General features: G+C 39.8%; 6 protein-coding genes and 1 long non-coding RNA gene across 10 annotated transcripts; 3 read left to right on the top strand and 4 right to left on the bottom strand.

Moving 5' to 3' along the window:
- Positions 1-50: 50 nt before the first annotated feature.
- Positions 51-4,669, bottom strand: LOC124198820 (sodium/potassium-transporting ATPase subunit alpha-B-like). 2 transcript variants are annotated; one of them, XM_046594862.1, is made up of 12 exons: positions 4,536-4,669; positions 4,289-4,427; positions 3,659-3,862; positions 3,216-3,582; positions 2,688-3,155; positions 2,008-2,622; positions 1,568-1,921; positions 1,248-1,504; positions 1,084-1,178; positions 814-988; positions 518-750; positions 51-437 (listed from the first exon to the last, which is right to left on the bottom strand). In XM_046594862.1, exons 2-12 carry the CDS (start codon positions 4,406-4,408, stop codon positions 317-319), a joined length of 3,009 nt encoding a protein of 1,002 aa, XP_046450818.1. In that variant the 5' UTR covers positions 4,409-4,427; positions 4,536-4,669; the 3' UTR covers positions 51-316. The 2 variants fall into 2 exon arrangements, with proteins under 2 accessions (XP_046450818.1, XP_046450819.1); XM_046594863.1 differs by having other exon boundaries at positions 4,289-4,472; positions 4,536-4,594.
- Positions 4,670-5,276: 607 nt separating this feature from the next.
- LOC124198844 lies at positions 5,277-6,942 on the top strand. Its single transcript, XR_006876741.1, has 3 exons — positions 5,277-5,672; positions 6,583-6,745; positions 6,829-6,942. It is a non-coding gene; the product is annotated as an uncharacterized LOC124198844 (long non-coding RNA).
- LOC124198818 (sodium/potassium-transporting ATPase subunit alpha-B-like) lies at positions 5,604-10,653 on the bottom strand. Of its 2 annotated transcripts, XM_046594860.1 has the most exons (12): positions 10,309-10,653; positions 10,064-10,201; positions 9,423-9,626; positions 8,972-9,338; positions 8,428-8,898; positions 7,748-8,362; positions 7,294-7,647; positions 6,970-7,226; positions 6,815-6,909; positions 6,567-6,741; positions 6,107-6,339; positions 5,604-6,034 (listed from the first exon to the last, which is right to left on the bottom strand). In XM_046594860.1, exons 2-12 carry the CDS (start codon positions 10,181-10,183, stop codon positions 5,914-5,916), a joined length of 3,012 nt encoding a protein of 1,003 aa, XP_046450816.1. In that variant the 5' UTR covers positions 10,184-10,201; positions 10,309-10,653; the 3' UTR covers positions 5,604-5,913. The 2 variants fall into 2 exon arrangements, with proteins under 2 accessions (XP_046450816.1, XP_046450814.1); XM_046594858.1 differs by having other exon boundaries at positions 10,064-10,653.
- Positions 10,654-11,078: 425 nt separating this feature from the next.
- On the top strand, positions 11,079-12,480 carry LOC124198840 (methyltransferase N6AMT1-like). 2 transcript variants are annotated; one of them, XM_046594888.1, is made up of 3 exons: positions 11,079-11,397; positions 11,478-11,643; positions 11,715-12,480. In XM_046594888.1, exons 1-3 carry the CDS (start codon positions 11,252-11,254, stop codon positions 11,796-11,798), a joined length of 396 nt encoding a protein of 131 aa, XP_046450844.1. In that variant the 5' UTR covers positions 11,079-11,251; the 3' UTR covers positions 11,799-12,480. The 2 variants fall into 2 exon arrangements, with proteins under 2 accessions (XP_046450844.1, XP_046450842.1); XM_046594886.1 differs by lacking the exon at positions 11,079-11,397 and having other exon boundaries at positions 11,501-11,643.
- Positions 12,478-14,074, bottom strand: LOC124198826 (probable deoxyhypusine synthase). The gene is made up of 5 exons (XM_046594871.1): positions 13,874-14,074; positions 13,583-13,692; positions 12,843-13,526; positions 12,656-12,781; positions 12,478-12,592 (listed from the first exon to the last, which is right to left on the bottom strand). The coding sequence occupies exons 1-5, from the start codon at positions 13,971-13,973 to the stop codon at positions 12,509-12,511; spliced, it is 1,104 nt and encodes a 367-aa protein (XP_046450827.1). The 5' UTR covers positions 13,974-14,074; the 3' UTR covers positions 12,478-12,508.
- A 189-nt stretch (positions 14,075-14,263) lies between these two features.
- Positions 14,264-16,288, top strand: LOC124198825 (snRNA-activating protein complex subunit 3-like). Its single transcript, XM_046594870.1, has 9 exons — positions 14,264-14,626; positions 14,690-14,748; positions 14,803-14,924; positions 14,987-15,087; positions 15,153-15,222; positions 15,301-15,372; positions 15,439-15,689; positions 15,762-15,869; positions 15,936-16,288. The coding sequence occupies exons 1-9, from the start codon at positions 14,418-14,420 to the stop codon at positions 16,117-16,119; spliced, it is 1,176 nt and encodes a 391-aa protein (XP_046450826.1). The 5' UTR covers positions 14,264-14,417; the 3' UTR covers positions 16,120-16,288.
- On the bottom strand, positions 16,222-19,056 carry LOC124198823 (neither inactivation nor afterpotential protein G-like). Its single transcript, XM_046594866.1, has 9 exons — positions 18,767-19,056; positions 18,389-18,705; positions 18,291-18,317; positions 17,987-18,209; positions 17,417-17,895; positions 17,043-17,348; positions 16,800-16,983; positions 16,491-16,716; positions 16,222-16,422 (listed from the first exon to the last, which is right to left on the bottom strand). Exons 1-9 carry the CDS (start codon positions 18,786-18,788, stop codon positions 16,278-16,280), a joined length of 1,929 nt encoding a protein of 642 aa, XP_046450822.1. The 5' UTR covers positions 18,789-19,056; the 3' UTR covers positions 16,222-16,277.
- Positions 19,057-19,948: the final 892 nt, after the last annotated feature.

The raw sequence follows: 19,948 nt of genomic DNA, 5'->3' as shown, positions 1-19,948 counted from the left end.
AGAAAACTAAAAGAATGACAATTTGGTCAGTAAAACACGACATGTATAACTATTTTAACCAAAATGTATTGTTAAACAGGACTTGGTTATGGCAATTGTGATCGTGATTATTACTATGTGCGATTTTGGCTTTAGATGATTAACAGCTTCAATCCAAGTCTTTACATGTACTTACCGATAATTAATGATTAAAATCGATAACAATTGCTTAAAATGGCTGTGTTATGTAAAAGACACATTTTTATTTTAACTTTCAGCTCATCCAACGTCAACGCATTTCGACCAGTTTTTTTTTTAGTCGTCTTGCGAATAGACTTTAGTAGTAGGTCTCCTTCTCTAACCAACCACCAGGGTGATGTCTAAGGATGAGCTTACGAATCTCGTCATAAACGAAAATCAAGACGGAGAATGGCATGGCTGGTACCCACCAGTTCAGTCTGTACAAAGCGAGAAAAAAAGGTATTTCGATTATATAACATTTCAGCCTGGAAAATGAAATAATTATGTTTACGCTTACTTGAGTGGGTACATGCGAAGACCTTTGTCCATGCCGGGAGTGTAGGAGAGGAGGCAAGCGACGGCTGTCTCAAAGAAGAGACCGAAAGTGAGAACGTGATTGCGCATGCCCTGCTGGAACAGCGAATTGCGTCTGGTTTTGCAAATGATCAAATCGGCCCATTGGACGACTACGATCGCAACGAAGAAGGCCGTGTGGCAAGTGTACTCTAATTGCTTTCGGTTATCGTAAGTCTAATAAAATATTTCAAAATAGGGATTATTCAAATAACCCGTTTAATTATATTCACGAATTACCCATTCTTGTCCGTAAGAATCTGGGAGATCGTTGATGGCCTTCGAGTCCCATTGTTTACGGATGCCAAAGAGATACTTCGGCCAGAAACCGTTTTCGGCCATGATCACAAAGTAGGTGAAGAAACCAGCCGACGCTTGCATCATTCCAACTTGACCGTAAGCCATGGAAATTAACCTATTATGCATAGTAATTTAAAATATTGTTAAATAAAAAAAAATTATTAGTAAATAATAAATAAAATAATTAATTATTATAAATATTAATATTACCTATCGTTAACTAGTTTATCTGTTTTAGGGTTACGTGGGCGTCGCTTCATGATGTCTGCTTCGGCCTTTTCGTAAGCCAGTGAGATGGCTGGAACCTATTTCGGTAATTAATTCATCAGTTTTTGCCCCGTTTTCATTTCCATAATCAAGAAGCTATAAAATACCATGTCGGTTCCGAGATCGATGCAGAGAATTGTAACGGTACCCAGAGGAAGAGGAATATCGGCTAAAATGAAGATTAAGAACGGCGAGATTTCAGGGATGTTAGAAGTTAAAGTGTACGCGATAGATTTTTTCAAGTTGTCGAAAATCAGACGGCCTTCTTCGACTCCAGTTACGATCGAAGCGAAATTGTCGTCAAGCAAAATCATGTCGGCGGCTTGTTTAGAGACATCAGAGCCAGCAATACCCATGGCCACACCTTCAAACAAACATCCAATAATTAATTTTTACCGCGGGATTTTTAAAATCAAGTTAGACGTACCGATATCGGCTTTCTTTAAGGCTGGCGAATCGTTAACACCATCGCCTGTGACGGCCACAATGGCACCGGCACGTTGGCAACCCTCGACGATGATGAGCTTTTGTTGGGGAGAGGTCCGGGCGAAAACGATTTCGGAATGATGACATAGGACCTTGTCGAGTTCATCGGCACTCATATCACGCAAATCTGAACCGGTGATAACAGCGGCAGTGGCGTCGCGATAGTTAACCTTATTTAGCGGCACGTTCAAACGGACGGCGAGCTCCTCGGCTGTCTCACTGTCGTGGGAAATAATTCCGACGGATCGCGCAATAGCCTTGGCAGTGATAGGATGATCGCCAGTAACCATAATAACTGAAAACATTATTGGTCGGTTTGTAAGTTTTGAGTTCAATTTGCGTGTAAAAATTAGGACTTCAAAAGCGGAAGCGTTGCAATACCTTTAATTCCGGCTGAACGGCATTTGGCTACGGCATCGGGAACAGCAGCTCGAGGTGGATCAATCATGGAAATGAGGCCGACAAAGCGAAGTCCACTAATGGGAAAGTTGACCTCATCAACGTCGAAATGGTATCCTTTAGAAAATTGGTCGAGTGGCAAATGTAGATCGCAGAAACCAAGAACACGTTCGCCCAATCCGCCAAGATCCATGTAGGCCGAGTTAAAAGCTTCTTTCATTTCATTATCCATCGGTCTGTCCTTTCCGTTAATGTAAATGGTCGAGCAGAGATCAAGGATCCTCTCCGGAGCGCCTTTCATGGCCAAGAAATATCGGCCATCTTTCTTGTCTTCGTTCTCGTGAATAGAAACTTGATACTTGTTCATTGAATTGAATGGAATTTCGCAAACTTTAGCATTTCGTGCCCGGATGGCCATAGCTTCGCCAGTAGCCAATTGGACACATTTGAGCAAAGCGGCTTCGGAAGCGTCTCCGTTAACGTCACGTTGCATAACGGGAACGCCTTGTTGTCCACTTGCGAATTCTGCTCGACTGCACAGACAAGCGACACGGGACAAAGCTTTCCAACCGGAACTCGTCTTGTCGTATTGGGCACCTTCAAATTTTTAGTAATTAATAGTTTGCGTAATTTTTACTGTCTTCGAAAAGTTAAATAAATACCGGATTGATTTTCGGTGGTGTCGGCTTCGATAATTTTGTTGTCGAACCACATGTGAGAAACTGTCATTCGGTTTTGGGTCAGAGTTCCGGTTTTGTCTGAGCAAATAGTCGAAGTGGATCCAAGAGTTTCGACGGCTTCCAAGTTCTTAACTAAACAATTCTTCTTAGCCATTCGCTTAGCAGTCAGTGTTAGACAAACAGTGACAGTTGCCAACAGTCCCTCAGGTACGTTAGCTACGATGATACCGATCAAAAAGATAACAGCTTCGAGCCAATTGTAACCCAAAACCAAGGCGATGATGAAAAAAGACACGCCCAAAAAAACGGCTACTCCGGTGATAATGTGGATGAAATGTTCGATTTCGATAGCAATCGGAGTTTTGCCCGTCTCCAAACCGGAAGCCAATCCAGCGATGCGACCCATCACCGTGTTGTCTCCGATGTTGACTACGATTCCCCGAGCGGTTCCTGCATTTGCACAATAGCATCTAGAGAGAACTTTTATTTTGTATTATAAGTTTTAATTACCTTCAACTGCGTTGGTTGAAAAGAAAGCTAAATTTTTGGTTTCTAGGGGGTTGTCATTGGTGAATTCAGGACTGCGGCTTTGGGGTTCGGATTCTCCCGTTAGTGAAGAGTTATCGACTTTGAATTGATGTCCTTCCAAGACACGGATGTCGGCCGGAATGCGGTCACCAAATTTGACTTCCACCAAATCACCAACAGTGAGCTGTTCAGCCTTCATGGTAACTTTTTGTCCATCGCGGATGACCAAAGCGAATTGAGGGACCAAATTCTTAAACGACTCCATGATTTTGCTACTCTTCCTCTCTTGTAGGTACGAGAAGACACCCGTCACAACTACGACAGTCGTCAGTACGATACCCAGGTACAACTAGAAATTGAATATGAGAGATTGCTTAGCTATTAGATTTATTAATATGGTGTCGTGATTTGTATAAGTAACTCACATTATCACCGAGAATATCGGGATTCTTGCTGAATTCAATAGTGTAGGCAATATAGCAGAGGACGGCGCCGATCCACAAGAGCATTGAGAAACCGCCGAAGAGCTGGTTGCAGAATTTCACCCATTCCGGCGTTGTCTTGGGAGGCGTCAGGGCATTGGGACCATCACGTTCGTAGTTAGATTTGGCTTGAGCCGAAGTCAGACCCTATTTACAAATTCAATAACAAAATATTTGATTCTCTGTGGTGTTTTCAATAAACATTCACCGTCGTTCTCACGATTATACAACTCGGTAGTCTATTAGTTCCGATAATGCGACTTGACTTTTAAATACGGAAAGATGCTCCCTGGCTGCATCTATCCGGTTTCTTTCAGGTTCGATTCGTAAATTCCGTATGCTAACCGCGCTCACCATAATTTACCGATTAACAAACGGATTTTTTTGACTGATTGGAAACTTAAAATGAATATCGAATAGGTTTTCAATGTTTCGAGTGCTGATTTTTCAATGCAACAATAAATCTACAAAATCTCCCACTTACAAATTACAATTTATCTTTTTGCCAGTTTTCGCATGAAAAGCTCAATATGTTTCTAATAAAATAAAAATGATGTAACATCCAAACTTTACCTTAACGGGATCGCATTTCATACGACGGTAGAGATCTTCGAGGGGAATACGGTGCTCATCCAACTCCAATTCACGTTTCAGCAGCTCTAAATCTTTGGTGCCCTTTTTAGCTGGTGCCATTCTTGACTCTTAATTCAGGCTATGCCCATAAGATTAAAAAGAAAATTGTGATTCTTTAACCTGACTGAACCCGAAATGAATTTGTAAGAAAACGACAAGAATAAATGGTGAAGGTAAAATATGTTACCTGGAGCCGGAAGAACGAGTGTCGCTCAGAAGCGATGCCTTTTCTGCCTGAAGGATGTTTGAACAAGGACAGCTGAATATATCGGCTTGGAGAGACCCACGTTGACGGTTCAACATGCATTAATCTGGTAAATTTCTCATTCCAGACATCAACTCACTATCCGAATAGGTGATACTGTACTTTTGCTGCAGTAGATTGTTTATTAAATCGCCTTGTCGTTCGGCGACGTGATCGGAAAACGAGGAACTATACGATCTTAGAGGGGATGGAAAAAGGTTGCTGATTTGCGTCACTCATATACGGTCGCCATTCCGTCCAGAACTGACTGGAACTCAATGCAGCTGCTTCCCACGCTTTCTCTGTACGCGTTTGAACCAGTTACGAAATTGAATAGCCCGACATTCTAATGGGAAGTGAATCTAGGTATCCAGTTATATTCTTTACTGAAGTGTTATACTGCATCAAGCCGGATGAATGCGGATCTAAGCGTTATTGGTAATCTAGGTCTAATTGAGGTTCTAGGTTGTCATTTTGTCAATAACTTACCGTGAACGAGTCGACTGAATGCTTCAGTTAACCTAGGAAGTTCTTTTTGGAATTTTTAGTAGTATGAACAATTTGGAAAATTTATAAAAAGTTACGATACATTTTATTTTAATGGTGTATGTTAGTGTTAGCCGCCAGATGGGTGTTGTGAGTCAATTGATGCAGACGACTCTGTCTGTCAGCTGACAAACAAAAGAATACAATTTACCTATTTTACTAATTACTAGAACGTTATGTCACAGATAAAGACGACGTCGTGGTCTATTGTCTTGTATATCTATGGTTATGTTGTAAGAAATTTGTAAAAAGAAGTCTTCATTTTAATGTGACTTTGAACTCCAATTCCAGCTGTTTCATGCTAAATACTCCTCGAGGATGCTAAAAAATGGCTCTTAATATTTTTTTTAAACATAATATCTTACATGGATATTACTTGTTCAAATTCAAATGCTATTTTTCTAATAGCACTAGCTCTATATCCTATTTGGAAAAAATCAAGTTTATTGTGTGCTGCTCAGCTGCTGTCATTCATTCAAGGTGGCCTTCTACTACCAGTACCAACCACAACAAATCAAGTCGTACATTAAATTGGTAAATATTTTTATATTATTGAAATTTTGGACTGAGTGTTGAAACGAGTTATTTCTGGGTAAAATTCAAACATTTTTTGTCAAGGAAAGTCTTTACAGTCACATGTTTATAATGATGTAACAAATTATTTTAAAAATTACTGATCACAAAAACACGTAAATTTTATTTTCGGCTCGCTTGTTTGGGGAAAGTGAACCTATTTGTTTTTGTCTCCTCGTAGCAATAGCAATATACATATTAGCTAGTAATAGGTCTCTTGATCTAGCCAGCCGCCTGGATGGTGTCGAATGATTAATTTACGGAGCTCGTCGTATACGAAAATCAAAATTGAGAATGGCATAGCCGGTACCCACCAGTTCAATCTGAAATGCAAAGGGAAATTGTTTCGATGATCAATGATGATGCGAGAAAGTTTAAAGCATATCCAAACTTACTTGAGTGGGTACATTCGGAGACCCTGATCCATGCCGGGGGTATAGGAAAGGAGGCAAGCGACGCCCGTTTCAAACAAAAGGCCGAAAGTTAGGGCTTGATTGCGCATTCCTTGCTTGAATAACGAATTGAGTCTGGTTTTGCAAATGATCAAATCGGCCCACTGGACGACGACAATCGAAATGAAGAATGCCGTGTGGCAGGTGTATTCCAATTGCTTTCGGCTATCGTAAGTCTATTAGTAATTCATCGTAAAGATAGAAAAATAATTGTATTAGAAAAATTTGTTTGGGCTAATTACTATTAGTTACATTATCAATCAGGTAATATTACGCTGACGTTACTTATGACGTCCCTGATATAAATAACTAACGCAAAGCTGATGCTTTACTGCGGTATGTGCGCTATTTAGTAATAACCTCTAGCCATAAAATAATATAGGTTGCTATTTACTATAGTTACCCATTCTTGTCCGTAGGAATCTTGGAGATCGTTGATGGCCTTCGAGTCCCATTGCTTGCGGAGCCCGAAAAGATACTTCGGCCAGAAGCCATTTTCAGCCATAATGACAAAATAAGTAAAAAAACCAGCCGATGCTTGCATCATACCAATCTGGCCGTAAGCCATGGAAATTAATCTAAGTATTTGAAATTCCAAATTTCCATTATTGTAAATATGAAGAAAGTAATTTTCTGTTTGTTTTTACTTACCTATCGTTGACGAGTTTGTCTGTCTGGGGGTTACGTGGACGTCTTTTCATTATGTCAGATTCTGCTTTTTCGTAAGCCAGTGAGATAGCTGGAACCTGTTTTTTTTTAAGTGAATCATTAGTTAACGCTACAATTGTTAATCCACCTATAGATACCATGTCTGTTCCAAGATCGATACAGAGAATTGTAACGGTGCCAAGCGGCAACGGAATTTCGGCTAAAATAAAGACTAGAAATGGAGAAATTTCCGGAATGTTGGATGTCAGTGTGTAAGCGATGGATTTCTTCAAGTTATCAAAAATAAGCCGGCCTTCTTCGACACCAGTTACAATAGAAGCGAAATTGTCATCAAGTAAAATCATGTCAGCGGCTTGTTTGGAAACATCCGAACCAGCAATACCCATGGCCACGCCTATAGTATAATTTTTCAAAAAATTATTCAGAATTCATTTCGCCTAGAGTAATAAAATATTCCTTGCCGATATCGGCTTTCTTCAAGGCTGGTGAATCGTTTACTCCATCTCCAGTGACAGCCACGATAGCACCAGCACGTTGACAACCCTCGACGATGATGAGCTTTTGTTGGGGGGACGTTCGGGCAAACACGATTTCGGGATAATGTCGCAAGACAAAGTCAAGCTCATCTGAACTCATGTTACGCAACTCTGAACCTCCGATGACGGCAGCAGTAGCGTCACGTGCGTCAACCATATTTACTGGCAAATTTAAACGAGCGGCAATATCTTCGACAGTCTCATTGTCTTGTGAAATAATTCCGACGGAGCGAGCGATGGCTTTTGCTGTGATCGGGTGATCACCAGTAACCATAATGACTGAAATTTATCGACAAATTTGCCATTATTATATAGTAAATTTTATTCTATCAAATTTTGGAATTAATAGAATTTTGTGAAAGGATAGATTGTAATATACCTTTAATTCCAGCAGACCGGCATTTGGCCACGGCATCGGGGACTGCAGCTCGAGGTGGATCAATCATGGAAATGAGGCCGACAAAGCGAAGTCCACTGATGGGGAAATTAACTTCATCAGCGTCGAATTTGTAGCCTTTTGGATACTTATCAAGTGGTAAGTGGAAATCGCAGAAACCCAAAACCCGTTCACCCAATCCACCGAGCTCCATATAGGCCAAGTTAAAAGCTTCTTTCATTTTGTTATTCATGGGCCTTTCCTGCCCGTTAATGTAAATGGTCGAGCAGAGATCAAGGATCCTCTCCGGAGCTCCTTTCATGCCCAAAAAATATCGGCCATCTTTCTTGTTTTCGTTCTGGTGAATAGAAACTTGATACTTGTTCATTGAATTGAATGGAATTTCGCAAACTTTTGCATTTCGTGCCCGGATGGACATAGCTTCACCAGTAGCGAATTGAACACATTTGAGCAAAGCGGCCTCAGAGGCGTCTCCGTTAACGTTCCGTTGCATAACAGGAACACCTTGTTGTCCACTTGCAAATTCGGCTCGACTGCATAGGCATGCGATGCGACACAAAGCCTTCCAACCGGGACTCGACTTATCGTATTGGATTCCTAGAAATTGTCATAATCAGATTTGGACGAATTTCACTCAAAGTTAGTATCGATTCTCCAAATACCTAATGATTGATTTTCGGTGGTGTCGCTTTCGATGATTTTGTTGTCGAACCACATGTGAGAGACTATCATGCGGTTTTGTGTCAAAGTTCCGGTTTTGTCAGAGCAAATAGTCGAAGTGGAGCCAAGGGTTTCAATGGCTTCCAAATTCTTGACCAAGCAGTTCTTCATGGCCATACGTTTAGCTGTCAGTGTCAAGCAGACAGTGACGGTGGCCAACAATCCTTCAGGTACGTTAGCTACGATGATACCAATCAGAAACATAACAGCCTCAAGCCAGTTGTACCCTAAAAACAAGGCGATGATGAAGAAGGACACGCCCAAGAACACAGCTACTCCAGTAATGATGTGGATGAAATGTTCAATCTCGCGAGCAATCGGAGTTCGGCCCGTTTCTACAGTGGAAGCCAATCCAGCGATACGACCCATCACCGTGTTGTCCCCAATACTAATCACAATTCCTCGAGCAGTACCTGTGTTTGAAATATAGCATTTATTGTGAGATCCCATTATTCTTGATGATACGAAAAGTGTTTTAAATATTACCATAGACTGCGTTAGTTGAAAAGAAAGCCAAATTTTTGGTTTCTAGTGGATTGTCGCTGGTGTATTCAGGACCGCGACTTTGGGGTTCCGATTCCCCTGTTAGTGAAGAATTGTCGACTTTGAATTGATGAGCCCCCAAGATGCGGATGTCAGCTGGAATACGGTTACCAGCTCTGACTTCCACCAGATCGCCGACTGTGAGTTGTTCGGCTTTGATGGTTATTCTTTGGCCATTGCGAACGACAAGTGCAAACTGAGGGACGAAATTTTTGAAAGATTCCATGATTTTGTTACTTTTCCTTTCTTGTAGGTAAGAGAAGACGCCCGTCACAACTACGACGACCGTCAGTACAATACCCAGGTACAACTAGAAATTGAAAATGAACGAATTACTAAGCTCGAATAGGATTCATTATGCAATGTTTTCATGAGTGTTAATTGAACCACTCACGTTATCACTGAGAGTTTCGGGATTTTTGGCGACTTCAATAGTGTAGGCAACATAGCAGAGGATGGCACCGATCCACAAGAGCATTGAGAAACCGCCGAAGAGCTGGTTGCAGAATTTCACCCATTCCGGCGTTGTCTTGGGAGGTGTCAGGGCATTAGGACCATCACGTTTATAGTTATATTTCGCTTGAGCTGTTGTCAGACCCTATTTATTAATTCAGTAATAAAATCATGATTGATTAGGCATATTCTACAAGGGATCAACAATAACTATTTGACGTTATTCTCACGATTATACAAACCGGTGGTCAAGTGGAAATGATGCACGAAATGATTTCGAAATAATCCTACATGAAAGTTGATGCGACCCTAATGGAACCTATCCGGTTATCTTTCAGATCGAATCCCCACATTTCGTATGCTTTCCACGCTCCACATAATAATTAACCGATTTATCTCGCGGCAGACGGTTGGAAAACTTCAAACACTGAATATTTGAAGGTGTTCAAACTCCAAACAATCCCTGACAACTATGCTTAAACAGTTAAACTTAACGTTTCGCTTATCACATCAAAGTTATAAAAATAAATTCCTATTATAAGAGTTTAGATGATGATTTTTAAGAAAAAGTTAAAGCTTCACCTTGAGGGGATCGCATTTCATGCGACGGTAGAGATCTTGGACGGGTATCCGATGCTCGTCTACTTCTATTTCACGTTTCAATTCGTTCAAATTAGTTTTGCCCTTTCTAAATGGCGTCATTTTGAACTCGACTTCGAGCTGTATACACATACGGTTTAAAGGAACTTCTTTAGTTTGACTGTTAATCTAAAATCAACTTTGAGAGCACGAGCAAGATAAATCGTGGAGGTGAAAAAATAAATAACCTGGAGACGAAGAAAAGGTGTCGTTCAGAAGTGATGCTTTTTTAGCTTGAAGGGTATCTGAACAAGGACAGCTGAATATATCAACTCGGAGAGACTCTCGCTCGTTTGGTGGTTGAACACATTATTGGCCAGATAAATCTCTCATTCTAGACGTCTACTCGTAGAGTGGACGATATCGAACTTTTGGTGTGGTGTACCGGATTGTTTGTTAAATCGGAACGTTATTCGGCGACGTGATCGGAAAACAAGGAACTACTTGATGGGAAATAAAAATATTTCCATCTGCGTCACTCGTACGGTCCCCTTTGCGTCCAGAACTGACTGGAACTCAATGAAGAGGCAACTCACGTTTCTCTGTACGCAGTAAAAAAAACCAGTTACTAAACTCCAATTGGCCCAACCGTACTAGGTAACCTCCTGATGCAACGTGGATCAAAATGATATTATTATTATAGAAGGATAGATGGGAATAGTTAAACAGTATAAGTACAGCCAGAGAAATAGTTGCAAAGTTATTATGGCAAATGGTAACTGGTTTTACCTTTATTTATTTTTCTTTCCTTGTATGCTATAATTTAATTCACCATCCTTGGCCGTTTTGGGCTCCCATAATCTAATACCTAAATTCCATACTGTTTATTTGCTTCAATTTCAGAAAATTTATTTGAAATACAAATTGTCAATTGTATAGAAAATGAAAAATTTATTTAAAAAAAGTGGCGATTTACATCGGCCACCAGATGGGAGTTGTGTCAATTAATCGATGCAGACGACGTTGTTTGTCTTTTGTCAGTTGTCAGTTGTCACACAGCTCAGAATTCAGAAATCAGGGGAGACGGAGTAAAACGTGCGATGAGATATCCCATTTTGAATTAAACCTCCCAAATTACAGCTCTTGTTATTTTGGTACAGCTTTTATTGAAATTTCAAAGTCCAAATTTCAATGGAAGACGGAACGTCGACTTGTACTTCTGTTGATGGAACAGAAGATTTTGGCGATAACCCCACCCGAGATTCGTTGACAGAAGGAATTTTGAACTTACTGAAACCTACCGTCGATTGTCTTGAAAACTCCATTAAAAACACCAGGTAGTTAATTAATTACACAAAATTGTACAACAAGATGACAAAGTGCATGTTCTTACGGTTTACATTTTTTCCAAATTAAGGCAAAGTCAGGCTGAGCTTCGTTCTCAGATAGAAAATTTGTCTGCAGAGCTTACTGTGATATCACAAAATCAGCAATCTCCTATTGACTTGGAATCATACATTAAAAAACTGTTGGATGCAAGGAAGAGGATAACAATTGTCAACAGCATCCTTCAAAATGCTCAGGTAAGATTCCAAGTCATTAGGCCAATCATATAATAAAGAAAGTTTTAAACACAAATTTTATTTTATTATAGGATCGCCTGAACAAAATTCATCAACTTTCAGCTAAAGAGATTGTAAAGAGTCAATCAGTGGAAAATCCCCCCCATGATGGATAAAATAGAGACACCAGACCTTTCACACTTAAACAGCACTGATTATGAGAATGTCTATGAACCGGCTGAAGATTCCTTTCTGATGCTTGATGCACTTGAATCTGAAATTCCCTTCATCAAATCCCTCAAACCCACCATCTGTCTAGAAATAGGTTCAGGATCAGGAATTGTGTTAACTGGCTTAGCCAAGTGTCTTGGTTCTTGCTGTGCTTATTTCAGTATTGATATAAATCCACATGCTGCCCAAGTGACTCGTAAAACAGCTTGTAAAAATTCTGTTAGCCTAGAGGTGGTAAACTGTGATCTGGTTGGACCTTTATTACCCCAGATTCAAAATAAAGTGGATGTGCTAGTGTTTAATCCCCCTTACGTTCCAACGGATGAAAATGTAATAGATCCATTGTCACCCATAGCTCTGTCTTGGGCGGGTGGATTTCGTGGAAGAACAGTCATGGATCGTCTTTTCCCCCTCATTCCACAAATTATGTCTCCTAGTGGCGTGTTCTATCTGTTAATTGTAAAAGAAAATGACGAAGAAGATATTTTAAATGTCATGAAGTCATTTAGCTGGCGTGGCTCAGTCATAATAGAACGTAAAGCTGGGCGTGAATTTTTGAAAGTACTTAAATTTGAACATGTTAAAGTGTAAACATCTGTCAACGATTAATAAAAACTAGCAAAAGAATATAATCAGGTTATGTATTTCTGATGAATTATTTTGAAATTGATGCGAAATGATGTTTTGCGAATGTTTCAGCCACCAGGATAGGGAACACTAGACTAGCGTCAGCACAAACCTATAGGGTTAATAAATCAAATTTATATTTTAAAATTCTGAAGATTTTCAGTTTTCTTTTTACCTTGACTGGGGTGGCATCTTTCTTAATTTTACCCCATGATACAGCTTCGTCCGGCTTAGCTCCACTGTCACTTCCGTCAAAATCGCAAGCTGTGTTGATAAAAACAGCGAAATCTGCTCCGTTCCTCTAAAAGTTTAACAATTTTAGAAAAATTCTGTCGTAAACGCTGGAAAATGTTTACTCTTACCATAAGATTAGCGTTGCAAATGTGATGTTTAATAAGGCCTCCTCCTAAAATAACCATGCCGGAATTGGAGGCTTTGACTGCCATCGTGTTGAGCCTTTTGAGGTCTTCAAGAATGTCCACCACAAGTCCCGGATTCTTGTAGGAGTGAAAGTACATCATGTCCCCTAAACTTCCATCTGTCAATGCGGGACTGAATACGGGGATATTATTGACAGCAGCCCAGTAATACACCGATTCTGGGTTGTTGATCGCTCGACCAAGCTTTTCAATGATTCTTGAAGGTGTCCATTTTGTTCCTTTCTCCTTTTGTTCCGTTACCATTTCGTCGAGCAAAGGCATGACCCAATCTTCAAACTTGCAGTAGTTGTCGTTAGGGATAACTAAATTGCCGATTCTGTTAATGCCACTTTCTCTCAGAGTGGATCCCTTGAGTTCAAAATTTCCAACGAAAGTTGGAGCAAGACATTTGATGAAATCCTCTTCTACTCCTCCCGCTGTTGTAACTATGCAGTCGACCAACTTATTCTGTACCAAAAATTTAATGGTATCGCGAATTCCAGATGAGCACATATTAGAAGTGTAACCTAAAAATATGGTACAGTTAGATTTCCTCTTGATGAATAAATCTTCCTCAAATTCATCTAGGCCAAGGTTCTCTGGTATAGGTTCTGTTCTTTTGGCAAGCTAAAAGTAAATAGGCATAATTATTTAGTCTCAGGAAACATTCATCACTAACTTACCATCTTATTGACTTCATTAACTGCAAGTCCAAAAGTTGTTGCTTGGAACCCAGTTGTTATGTAAGATCCAATTAATTTTCCATAGTCTAAACCTTGACTCCAGTCATATCCTAGAGAAACAAAAATTTGCAAGATTAATCTTTTTATGTATTAGTGTCACATGTGCATTTATATCTAGACTAGTAATGATATTAGCAATATAAAAAAAAGCTTTGACTATAGTAGGTATTAGAATGCAGTGAATAGCACACAACGAAAGCTGTGTAATGACATTTCAAGAAATCATATTACCTTGCACTTTATTATTAAATCCATGTTCCTGAGTAGGGACAAAAACGGCATCTGCAGCTTTCTGTGGGATAGAGCTTGTGTCATTACTATTGGTTGCCATTCCAGAGGAAAAGAATGTGAAATAGGAAAGCAAGTAAAGTATGAATTGACAGCTGAAACTTGTTGACAATTTAATTTCCCACGTGGTGGTTGCAGACGGAACTGCTTTCTCATTGACGTTTGTCACGTTTCACATAATATAATAATAAGAATAACATAATAATAATTTTTACTTGAAAAGTAGACCGAAAATTTAAAAAATTAAAATGCTTATTTTAAACAAATGAAAAATGAATGTACTTAATTTGCTGTTATGGGAAAAATCTGCTTTTGCTGAGTTTGGCAACACCTAATGCAGTAAAATTCTCGAACCGAAGAACGGAAGAACACATGTGATGATTCGAAAGAAAGAAAGATATCCCAAATCCCAATCTAGCGTAGCACATCGAGCACATTAGTTTGAACTTCTAGGGAAATAGAAATTAGAAAGCGTTTGAAAATTGAAATGGATGAGACTTACCCAGTCGAAGCCTACCCGAATGCTTCGCAGGAGTTTAATTTCCAGAATTACTTTAGAAAGTACTCTAGGTTGTTGAAAGAAACTTGGTACATTAACCAAGGTGTATTGGAAAGACTTAACAGTGATGAGGAAAAAATTGCTTCCCAATTGGGAATTGAAATGAGGGAATACCATCGACTGGAAGAAAGATGCAGGTTAGAGGTTATAAATTTTGCCCCAGCACAGTTGATTTTAACCATAATTTTTTTAATTGTCAGCATTGCTCTGTTGCAATGTGATCCACTTGAGATGGAAACAAAAGCTGGTCAGTTAGCAGGTCAGTTTGTGTTAATTAATTTCTTATGAAAATTGTGACTAACAATTAGTGTAGATCCTGAGAGACGAGCTACTAGGAAACTAGCAACTGCTGTGGAGTTAAAAGCGCTTAAAGCATGTAACCATAAATATGAAAGTAAACTTAGAGAGTTGAGAAGAACAGCTATTCCACAATTTGTGAGTTTAAATTTGAATATTTTCAATTGGAACACTTCCTATTTTACTTTGCTGGTTTATAGGAACAAGAAATGAATCCATCTCCTGTATTCAAGTTACTAGACAACCATGTTGTGATCGCCAGAGTGTTCAGGCCATTCGAAAGCAACTTAGGTTCAAACATGTGAGTCTTAAAAGCTAATATGCAAAATTTTTGCCTTTAACCAACCTGTTTTCTTTATAATGTAGAGTTCCCCATATGCAGGACTTCATGTTGCTGGGTTCACAGAATTTGGTTGATTTTAGGGATAAAATAATTGTAATTTACAATAAGTTCATTTTTTAAATTAAGTAAATCACAATTAATCAATACATCACAATTGACTATTAATTGCAGTGCCTAAATGATGAAATAATGGTTACGGAAGACTCTAACCCTCGCACTCTCTCGACCGGTCGGCCAATAAAGGTAATAAAATTGTACAAGTAAATTTGTTATTGTTAAAATTTTATTTTACAATAATTGTGTTCTCAGGATCTCTTAAACGCTAGCATGTTTTTTATTGGCAACACATTCTACTCTGATTTTCGAGATTATACGAACATCGACTATGGAGATTTGATAGAAAAGTGGGCTAAAGATAATCCAGAAAAAAACCTAGGTCCATTTGAAAAAAAGAAAATGGAATACACCACGATTGCAGATCTCAAAATTCGACTTGGTTATCCCTACGTCTTTGTCCATCTCGGGAGTTGTGAGCATTTAATAACCTTTGTGGATGCCAGGTAATTCTCGCCTTTTATTTATAGCCTTAATTTCCATAGTTCCATCCTTTTTATCTGTTTTTTACTTTTTAGGCTTATGGTTCCAGATGATCTGCAAAACGTTGATGAATATCCACTAGCCGTTGAAGCGGATACTAACTTGTTGATGTACTGCGGCGTTTGTGATGTTCACGACACAAGGTAACACCGTTGGTAGTATGATAATCATATAAAGTAAAAAATAATTTTAACAATTTTCGCTCTTAGCTACTATGTTGACGACGAACAATTGCCAACAAAACCGATGAACTTGTGTGAGCAATGTTTGAAAACTTTTTACAAGAAAAACGACCTTCTACCACCTAGTACTGATGACGTCTTCTACAAAAGACTGCCTCAAAAAAAACCGTTTGAAGTAAACGTTCTGGAAGACATGGAAGACGAAGACTAGATCCTTTCTTCCCTCTCTATTTAAAGTTTTTCACTCACGTCTCCCTCTTGCTCCCTGCAAGTCAAGTATTTTTGCATAAACACAATGCAGATATCTTTCATGTTGAATCGAAATTTAAATGTTGTATTATAGAGAATAATCCAGTCATACATCGCACCTTATTTCCTTATATTAATCTTTTCCTCTAAAATAAAATCGGCCGCTCTGTCTGCTATGGCTATCAAGACCGAGTTTGGTGGGCCGGAAGGTAAACGAGGAAGTACGCTGGCATCAACAACTCTCAAACCCGTCACTCCTCGTACTCTGTAATTAAAAATTATAACACTTAATTTATTTAACACTTCAAACCCAAATTAGATTGTCATTCCAACCTGAGCTCAGGATCCACCACGGCATCGGGATTATCCTCTCTCCCCATTGCAGCTGTTCCGGCTGGATGGTACATAGTCAACGCAGCCGTACGTACAAGACATTCCATGTAGCGCTGATTATCACTCCCTTGTTTGCCTCCACATTCAGGAAACGTGGGCCAGTGTAGTTTAGCCCCCAATGCTCTAAACGCATCCGTATTTAGCAGCTCGACTCCTTGTTTAATAGCTGGAAAAATGGTAGCGCAGGCGCATATGTCATTAACATTTTCACATGTTTGAAGTGGAAAAAACCTAATCCTCTTTACTCACTGTCGATGCTGCATTGTACGTCGTATTCATGGTTAAGGTATGCTGGATCGATTTCGGGAGGTTGGGTAGGATCAGTGGAAATTATCCTGACATGTCCGCGTGAGCGTGGATGAAGACAAACCGAAATGAGAACAAATCCTTCTTGAGACAGACTACTGCTCTTGGGAAACCAACGATGGAAAGCCTATCAAGAAAGTTCTGTTAGCGTCGATTTTCGTTTAAACTTAAACATTTTCTTCCCACCTCTTTCTTGATGTTGGCCACAGATGTGTAGACGTCAGCGTTGATCGAGCCCATGTTAAAAAGAATCAACATGCCATAAGGTTTTGAAGATTTTCCATTTTCCCTTGTCTTAGTTAGTGTAGCGATCCCTTCAATCCCAGATGTCGAAAGAGCTCCTTTGCCATGAACCATGTAATTCCAAAATTGTCGAGGATTCAGCATCTTGATCACGTTCATGCTCACAGATGAATTGAGCTCGACAAAAAGAGGGACTTGAAGATGATCTTGTAGATTTTCACCCACTGGAAGATCAGCTTTAATAGGTATCTAAACGAAAAGAGATTATTGTATGATTTATAAGTTTCATGTTGAATATTTTGAAATTTGTTTCGTACGTCTAACGGTTCTAGGACGTGGGGTGGACCGACGCCAGACTGTTGAAGTATCTGAGTGGTTTTAATAGTTCCAGCTGAGAGTATAACTTCCCTGTTTGCTTTGACGTGCTTAATCCGGCCGTCATTATCGAGATATTGGATCCCAATAACCTTGTTTCGCTTCCACACCAGTTTGGTGACGGAGGACTTTGTCAAGACGTGCAAGTTATTATGAGTCTTCATTGCCGGCATTAAATGGCTTAGGTAAGTACTCCAGCGCTGGCCAGCCAATCCGTCAATAGTGTTATGTGAGGCCATGAAAGATCCCGTGTCACTCCATCGATCCATATCGGAAACAGAATGTCCGCAGGCCCGTCCAGCGTCAAGGAAAGCCTTGAGCAGTGGTTTTTCGGTGGCATTAACCCGCTGTAACTTAATGGCAGCTGACGAACACTGGTGATGTTGCATTTTATCGCTGCAAGAAGTTGAATTTTCTATGTCTTGGATTTTTTTTTTTATCAGAGGCACAAAATCAATAAATCTGTGAAGGGAAAAGGAGTAGTGCGTTAGTATTGTTTCCCTTTAACTAACCTGTCAACACGGGGACACTGCACATCTCAGGTTCATCGTCTAGTAGAAAAGAGGGTCGAGTCCCAAATGGTTTTGGTTTTACATTGCCTTTTGTCCAGCAGGTTAGCCCTTCTAAAGTGTTTTTCATTGTTTGTGAATCCCAACCAGGAACTTTCCAGGAATCGAAATCTCCAGGTGATCCAGTTGTGTGAATAAGGAAATTCATCTGGCCACTCCCACCAACCTGACGACCGATCGATTGGTTACAAGTTTAAATCTTAGAAGACGGTAACGGTAAGCTTCTAGAAAGAAAATTCATTTTTACCATTTTCCCCTGAGGCCAGAAGGCTTGCTAATTTGTTAACATATTTTATAAATTTAGACGATTATTTTTTTAAATAAATGTTAACGAATTTTCATTACGTTGCCGTGAAGGGCTCCAGCTGCGAATTTTTGCGGAACAGTGCGGAATCGCCAGTCGTGTTGGGATCCTTGAAGGATTGGCGCGATGAGAGGAATCCAACTGTACCAAGGTGGTTCGCCTCCTGCTTCAATCACCAGGACTTTACTGTTGGACCCTGCCAATTTGGCGGCCAGGACGCATCCGGATGTTCCAGCTCCCACAACGATATAATCGTAAGTCTGATTTGGTTCTTTAATGAAGCCATTGTCGCTCAGATAGTAATTGAGCCATGCAGCTAAAAGTAGTGAACAACTCGTAGCTGCCCAAGCGCTCAAACCTTGAAAAACACAAACTGTTACATAACTTGACAAAATGTTAGGCAGTTTGTTATATTTTACCTTGCTTCCAAGACAGTTTCATGATTGTTAGTCGCGAGTTTTCTTGGAGACGAACGTTCAGAGCGAAAGGATTGGCGACTTGTGATCAAAGTCGAGTCTGGATGTCGACTGATTCACTGGCGTTGAAGCGGGCCGGAACCTAGTCACGTTTCGCCGTAGACAGCGAAAACGTGCAAAGGAGCCTTTTGAAGTGCACTAGCAACTGGGATGAGCGGTTGTCTGTCGTTCACGTTTGTTCTTTTCTGCTAACTGCGACTCCATCCATCACTACTACTATTTGGCTTCCGCCTTTCTTGTTTTCTTTCGTTTCAATTTTTAACTTTTTGTCCCGCTGAGGAAAGGGTGGGTGGGATTTTGTCAACAGCGCTGGTACACAGCGCAGATCATTGGTATGCTTTAATTGGATTTGATGGAAACCCAGCGCTCTTTGGCCCATAGCACGCATCCTAGCTACCACACACACACACGTCCAACTTCATTTCCGAGAGACTAGCGATGCTTGACGTCGTGTTATCGACCAGTTTTTGTCTTTTCACGTAATGCCAATATCCATCCGTAAAGAAAGCACATGTTTTTAATTAAAAGATCAGATAGATGTAAAAGTGGCATTTGAAACCATCAATACCATTTAATGGCTTCAAGTGGACCTTTTCTTCTCTTACCGATACAGACATGACATTTAGAGTGTTTGTTGATACCAAATAAATCAATGTTTGATACTGTCATGGGCATGACACAATCGGCATATCGATTCCTTTTAACAATGAAAGAGAGAGAATAGATCTTCTTATTGGTTTCCGATACAAGTCAGCCGAAAACAGTGCCGCTATTACTTCCTAATATCCACAATATCTTTGACTGGATGCATTTTTCTTTTTGTTTGAGGACGATGAATTAATCAATACATCTCCGTTATCATGGAGGCACCATGACAATTCCTCTTAGAAACATTTCTACTATGTGTTACGTAACGATTTGAATATTTCGCTATTTAATTTTTAACTACTTTTTCTCAGAAAAGTAGCCCCCATGTCATGTTTCTTCTTGGAAGGCTTTTTTAGGGGTGATAAATAATTACTGATGAAGTCGTCGTTCTTATTTCGTGACAATTTATGCAAATTGAAAAATAATAAATTTAACAGGCCGGTTAAAATAAGTATTAATGTACTGTTTTACGGATTG

This window comes from Daphnia pulex, chromosome 7 (genome assembly GCF_021134715.1).
Source record: "Daphnia pulex isolate KAP4 chromosome 7, ASM2113471v1".
Classification (NCBI taxonomy): Eukaryota; Metazoa; Arthropoda; class Branchiopoda; order Diplostraca; family Daphniidae; genus Daphnia; species Daphnia pulex.
Note: the sequence above shows the minus strand (reverse complement) of the source record. Positions and strands in the feature narration are given on the sequence as shown.